The sequence below is a fragment of the Priapulus caudatus genome, unplaced genomic scaffold, assembly GCF_000485595.1.
Source record: "Priapulus caudatus unplaced genomic scaffold, Priapulus_caudatus-5.0.1 Scaffold1326, whole genome shotgun sequence".
Classification (NCBI taxonomy): Eukaryota; Metazoa; Priapulida; class Priapulimorpha; order Priapulimorphida; family Priapulidae; genus Priapulus; species Priapulus caudatus.
The window spans coordinates 22,248-29,668 of NW_014578387.1; the positions used below are offsets into that span (position 1 = coordinate 22,248).

Consider the following 7,421-nt stretch of genomic DNA (forward strand, 5'->3'; position numbering starts at 1 on the left):
CATATATATCTTTTCTTCAGATATGGACCCTTGTCGATCTAATCCGTGTCAGAATCGCGCCACCTGCATCAAGGAATGGGGCCATAAGTTCTACTGTGTCTGTCCGTGGGGATACGTGGGCAGGTTGTGCCAAATACGTAAGTTTAAAATGACGAGAAGTGGCCGGTGGAGAGCAAAAAAACATTTATTTGTTTTATTTTGTTGTTATTTTGTTATCATTTTAATTATTTGTTTATTTACTTCTTTCGTTCATCTATTCATTCATCCTTTATTCATTTATTTATTTCCCTATGCCTTTATTTCCGTATACATTTCATGTTTACGTGTTAACCTCGTCGAACACCTCTTCCACGCTGACCTTTTCATTGACCCCGTGACGTATGCACACAGGTAGACCAGGCGTCGGTATTGGATGCGATCCGAACCCGTGTCTGAACAACGCACGCTGCAGTGAGAATGGCGACGACTTCCGGTGTTCGTGTCGCAGTGGCTGGACAGGAAAACTCTGCGACGACCGTAAGTCGCTACAACGTCGCTACGTCATCTCACGATTATGACGTCATCTCATCATGAGTGTGACTGTCATAATGTAGACTAATATAGATAATATAATATAATTTAATATAGATAATATAATATAATTTATTATGACACTGACACTTCTGATTTCATCACGTTTTACGACGGTCGCAGTTCGGGTGCGCATCCAACGCCCTCTGATGGATATTTCTGCAGCATGCACTTGCTCGTCGGAATCAGACTTCACATGCGTTAATAGATTTGATTCACTTTCGGGAGATGGACTATTAATTAGATTAAGATACTGATTCAAACCTGGTGACAGAACATTCGAATAGATGATATAACGATATTTATATATTTGGCAAACGCTTCGTAGATGCATTATTGGTTCGTAAATCAAATTTCTCTTATAACATACTTAAAGAGTAAGTAAAGAGCAAGAACGAATCGGTGTAGTACAAACCGCTGTTTATTAAGTTTATTTTAATTACTCTTAATTACTTACCGTTAATTTACTCTCGCGATGATATGAAGTCACATGCGTTTTGCCGGTAGGTCTTTATAAAGACGCGCGCGCGCTTTCTTACATTCCCGTCATTAAACAAGCAATAAAAGTCAAGTCAAGAGCAAGAACGAATCGATGTAGTACAAACCGCTGTTTATTAAGCTAACCCGTTAATTTACTCTCACGATGATAAAAGCTAGATCACATGCGGTTTACCGAGAGGACTTTATACACGCGCGAGCGCTTTCTTCTATTCTCGTTCCTGAACAAGTGGCTCCCTCTCTAGGGGTATTAAGACATCACACTACTGAAGCCATGTTGCTGCATGCGCTGTCATGTACGGTAAATAAAATAGTTTAACTTGTACTAACTAATATAAAATGTAACTACAGAGAGGAAAATGGCGGAGGTACTGTTAATGATAGGTTACAAGATAAAATATGAGAGCTTACGTAAGAATACGATAAAGGACTGATCACATGATAGCACTGACTAGGCATAGCTCCTAGTTCTAGTAATAACATTAATTAATAGCTACATACCACGCGAGTTTGATGTTTATATTTAAGACTTAAATCTAAAGTAAAGCTATAAAGTTTAAACTCTCCGTTTCGATGCGAATCGACACGGGTTCCGGTCCGTTCCGGTGTTTCCATGTAGCGCGTTTATATCTGCAGCCGACATCTGTGCTTCGTCGCCGTGTAAGAACGGAGGAACGTGCGTACCGCACTCCTGGGGAACGAGGTTCAGATGTGACTGCAGCGAGCACACCGCGACCTACTACTGCGAGTCAAGGTGAGCGGCGTACGTCGCTGTCGTCATCGTCTGTGCTGTTCGTCATCGTCGTCTCGCTGTCGTCATCGTCGCGCCGTTTTCATTCATCGTCGCCTCGTCATCCCGATACGTTCATCATTGCTCGACGTCCGCTCTCATATCTCGCCGTCGTCATCATCGTCGGCCGTCGTCATCATGCGTCGTTCGCACTCGCTGTCATCCATCGTACGCCGTCGGTCATAATCGATCGACGTCTCAATCATCGCGACGTCAATCCAGTCAATCCTCGCTTCATCATCATCGTCGACCTCATCCATCATCGTCGACGTCATCATCACGTCGACGTCATCCATCATTATGTCGCCGTTTTTAAGTGCACTTTCGCGACCGCTTCTCCTCTAGAATATAATAACATTAGTGCTAATGAGTCTATATACCAACCTTATACACCTACTATTACATATCATAACAGCTATTTTATAATACATCATTAATAATCATAATTCCTTTATTTTATTCATGCTCACAATCATCATCATCATCATCATCATCCGTCGCAGAGGCTTCGAACGGGTCTGACGATTGTCTGACTCGGATCCGTGTCAACAATGCGCGGCACTTGTTCTACGGCGAAAGCACAGGCAAGTTTGGTCCGACTGTCGCACGGGCTACACGGTCCTCCTTCGTCATCTCGCACCTCTAAGACTCTCGACATCTGGTGAGGAGACAAGGACACGATATCGCATGTAAAACCCCGGCAGCGGATAATGCGTAACGGCAGTCATATTACGGCCGCGGTCTAACAGCGAGGACGTCTGCCACGAGAGGTAAGAACACAACAGGTGACGCCCTTCTATGGAGTCATATACTCTGTACGATAATTGTCTACTGTATAATTATGTAATATATAGCTTACCTACATGTATTAATAATCGTCTAGTCCTCTCATAGGAATGGTAGATGTCACCTGCATAAAACAGGTGAGCATCGAGGAACAATGAGCAGAACGCTGAGCAATCCACCTCGTGACCCTCCTACATATATAAGTCTCTTACGTCTAAGGAACAATAACGAAAACGGAAAGAGACAAAGTTGGACTCAAAATATAATATATATCAATACTGCATGCGAATCGCATAGCAAAAAATCTTCGTTTGCCAAACTAACTACGTAAAACCAAAGACTATATGATTACAATACAGCGTTAGATAGGGATGTCAGTGTTGTCACCTCTTATCAAGACAGACTCCTTGGTTAAACCTAATGATGATGGTGGTCACATGATGTGATCTTCCAACATGATATTAGTCCCCTGATGTCGACCTGTTGGATATTGTAGGGTCTACAGCAGCAGAAGCTTGTACGTATTGAAGCAATATCCTCCAGGAAGCTGAACAAATATAAAAGCATGAATGTGACGAGCGCGAGGTATGTATCATATATACAGTCTCTTGCCCCCTTATTTTTCAATTACTAAGAAGTTTCGCTTCTACCAGTCAATTTAAATTTGTTTTGTTTTCAACCGCGATGATTCAATTCTTTTTCTGTGTGCATTGTTCGTTCAAACTGAATTGAAATAGTAGCTCTCAGATGCGTTTTCATTATAATTGCAAAAAAAAGCTATTGCTTTGGTTATCAATCATTGGAATAAAGTTTGACAATCACTTGACGTTGTAATCCGGTGACGAATAGTATGACATATTTATTGACACAATCGTGGCGAGACTAGCAGGCAAATACGGCGTCGAGGACCGGATCCGTGCGTTGGGTCACGAAAACGCTACGCGTACTCTACAAGTGCTGGCAGTACAATATCTCGTATACCACACTACAACGATCCTTTTATATCATACCGCCTGTGTTACCTAAAACATACATTATATATCAAAGGAACTTTCTCCCTCGCGTTTTAGATTGTATATTAGATAGTAAACGCTAAATTAATAGCATATCTACCCTACAAATTTCTATAATCACGCATTCACATTCAAAATTAATATACATTATATGTGATTAGAAAAACGGCATTCACTCGCCAGAAAACTGAATAACGATAAATACTAATGCGTCTATATGCGTCCTAACGTCTTAATTTTGATTACGGTTACGTTTCAGCGATAAACAAATCTCCGTTCGCCCGATGGATACGACATCCGGGAGGCAGAACGCGGGGCGAGGAAATGGAAAGCATCAGCGCTTGGCAGACTCTACGCTGCAAGTATTTGCTGATTAGACAGACAGACAGTCAGTTACACGGCGTTGCTTACCCCCTTCACAATTAGATATGCGTAGCTAGGGTCTACCGTGCAACACATAGACCGTGTTCGATCCATGTCCCGCAACAGCACCGCCTGAAATCGTCGAAAAAATGTGACTTACATCGCGTGCGATAAGATGGCAGACATCATCGGATCTTCAACGATTGCATTTATTTCGTCTACCTTTGGTTAGTTTGCATGGAGTGAATGCCAGCAATGAAAACATTGATAAAAACCACACATTAATAATTATATTATATATTATATTAATATATAGTGTATATCGCTTCTGCATTATGATTAGTCTTTACGTACGGTTATCAGCAAGTACACACCACGCACGCACACAACACATACACAAACACACACACACACACACACACACACACACACACACACACACACACACACACACACACACACACACACACACACACACACACACACACACACACACACACACACACACACACACACACACACACACATCGACTATCTGTCTACGCGTGCATACTGACTGTGCTTCTATTTCACAGATATTGATAAGTTCGTTATTTGATAAGATAACGGTAATGCCTACAAGCTAGCAAGAAGACGCATTAGGCGTAAGACTACAATAAACGCCAACAGATGGCGTTACCGCATATGCCGCGGACGATACTTGTCTCTATTGCCGCTGTTCAGGGGAAATATCTTATTAATTGCCTATCATGCCGGTGCAGGTCTTCCCAATATTATATTATCAGGAGTGTATAATATAGAATAATCTATATTATACATTGGAGTAATCATTCTGATGTAATCAGGGTCATCTTGGAGTAATCATCAAAACGATTACTCCAATATTATACACTCCTGGTATTATAGCGAAACGTTGAAACTTAATTTTGCTATACTTAGTTGCATCTGGTTGAATCACGAATTAGTCGCTTGGATGGACATTTATAAAACACAGGCGTACCCTCCGTCCACTTTACATGTATAACGTCGGCCGAATAATAATATTTTATTTCGGCAGATACTGAGCATGCGCGGACCTCGAAATCACCGAGTGCTATCATATTAAATTCATATTAATTTTATATTAATTGTTCGAGCTACGATTGCGATTCGCACATGCCCGCCTTGTACAGAAAGCAAGCATATCGCGCTAAAATCGTGTATTTAAACTAGAGTACCGGCTCCAAACTAATGCTCAGATAAGTTTGTTATGATAAATATCTGACACAATGTCCCATTACAAAAACAGATGCCGAAGGGCCCGCGCAGGGAATAGACCGGACAGAATCAACAATAGCTCCTCGATGCATGCATCATTGCAACGATCCGCCTCCACCTTATTGGCAGATGCTGTAAATTGAGATGAGACGTCGGTATATAAGCGCATTCTTCACGTCACCCTACTCCGGGGTACGGGTTAGGGTTCCCCGCTGTCTCAATTACCAACCCCTGCTGTCTAAATTTAGAAATACAACGTCAACAAATTCATCACATTTTCGGCAGACATCGACCATGTTGCGTGAATGTTGTCGTAAATTGTTGTTGACCCGTCAATATTGTTTTCGGTGGTCGATAAAGCGATAAAGCCCACGCGTGTGTGAAGCTCCTGAGGCACTAGACCGGTCTTATTACGTATTCAACGACTAATTAATTATCATCATCATTAACGCTATTAAGTCGCCGCTTCATTAATATACGATTATATTATCGATTTTAACCTTATTATAAACCTTCAGGTTACGATAAAGCTTTAGTATGTAGAGTATGGTAAAACTATGGTATATACGCTATATTCCGTCAATGACTGCCGACTTTACCCGTCTCCCCCTATAATACATATATATATATATTTATATATATTATATACTATATACACAGCCTCTGCTATAGCTGTTGTATATCTGCAGCGGGTTTGTCGCGTCACGTTTTCTCTCCGTCTGGATGGATGGGTGCGTTACTGCGAGAGAGTAAGAGAGAGAGAGAAGGAGAGAGAGAGAGAGAGAGAGAGAGAGAGAGAGAGAGAGAGGGGGAGGGAGAGAAATGATAGTCGACACTGTGGTGATATTGTAGGTCTACCAGCAACAGAAGTTGTACGTTTGAAGAGATATCCTCAAGGAAGCTGAACGATATCAAAGATGAATGTGACGGACGCAGGTATGGATATAGTCAGTTGTCTTGCCTTTTTTTCAATTACAAGAATTTTCAGTTCTACTACAGTCAATAATTAGCTTTTTTCACGCGATTGAATTTAATTCGTTTGTTGTTGTATTTTTATTTGTTCAACTGAATTTAAATAGTAGCTCTCAGATGCGTTTTATTAAATTGCAAAAAAAGCTATTGCTTGCGTTATCAATCGTTGGAATAAAGTTTGACAATACTTGGTTGTAATCCGGTGACTGAATAGTAATGACATATATTGACAGATCGTGTGAGATAGAGGCAAATACGGCAAATCTGGGACCGGATCCGTGCCGTGGTGTCACGAAATACGCACGCGTACTCTACAAGTGCTGTGAGTACGAGATCTCTAATACACACACTACACACATCCTTTATGACATACCGCGCATTGTGTTACCTATAACACATACATTATATATAAAAAAAACCTTCCCCTAGGATTTTAGAGTATATTATGATAGTAAGTGCTTAAATAATAGCATATCTACCTACAAATTTCTATAATTACGCATTCACATTTTAAATTAATATACATTATTGTGATTAAGAAAACGGATTTCCATCGAGAAACTGCCGCATTAAATACTGAATGCGTCTATATGCGTCCTACGTCTTAATTTTGATTACCGGTTACGTTTCAGCGTAAACAAATCCGTCGCCATGGATACGACATCCGGGGAGGCACGAACGCGGGGCGAGGAATGGAAGCATAGCGCTGGCAGATCTACGCTGCAGTATTTGTGATTAGACAGACAGACATTCAGTTACACGGGTAGTTACCCCCGTCACAATAGTTATGCGTAGTGTACGTGCACACATAGACCGTGTCCGATCATGTCCCGAACCGCCGCACGCTGAATGTGAAAAAATGTGTTACATCGCGTGCCGATAGATGGCAGGATCATCGGATCTCACTGATTGTTATTTTCGTCTACTTTTGGTTAGTTTGCATGAGTGAATGCAGCAATGAAAACATTGATAATAAACACATTAATAAGTATATTATATATATATAGGTGTATTTCGCTCTCATTGATTTGTAGTCTTTACGAACGGTAATATCAGAATACACACACGCACGCACACACATACACAAACACACACACACACACACACACACACACACACACACACACACACACACACACACACACACACACACACACACACACACACACACA

The 7,421-nt window shown here is 41.2% G+C and overlaps 1 protein-coding gene and 1 long non-coding RNA gene across 2 annotated transcripts in view; both read left to right on the plus strand.

Moving 5' to 3' along the window:
• The window catches only part of LOC106816241 (adhesive plaque matrix protein 2-like), a gene marked incomplete at its 5' end in the record, with an annotated part of 16,574 nt that extends 14,748 nt beyond the window's left edge, over positions 1-1,826 (plus strand). The window contains 3 exons of the mRNA XM_014820826.1: positions 21-137; positions 391-516; positions 1,705-1,826. Coding sequence (XP_014676312.1) covers positions 21-137; positions 391-516; positions 1,705-1,826 — 365 coding nt within the window. The remainder of the gene's footprint in view (positions 1-20; positions 138-390; positions 517-1,704) is intronic.
• A 778-nt stretch (positions 1,827-2,604) lies between these two features.
• On the plus strand, positions 2,605-7,251 carry LOC106816245. Its single transcript, XR_001394857.1, has 4 exons — positions 2,605-2,628; positions 6,130-6,213; positions 6,483-6,571; positions 6,882-7,251. It is a non-coding gene; the product is annotated as an uncharacterized LOC106816245 (long non-coding RNA).
• Positions 7,252-7,421: the final 170 nt, after the last annotated feature.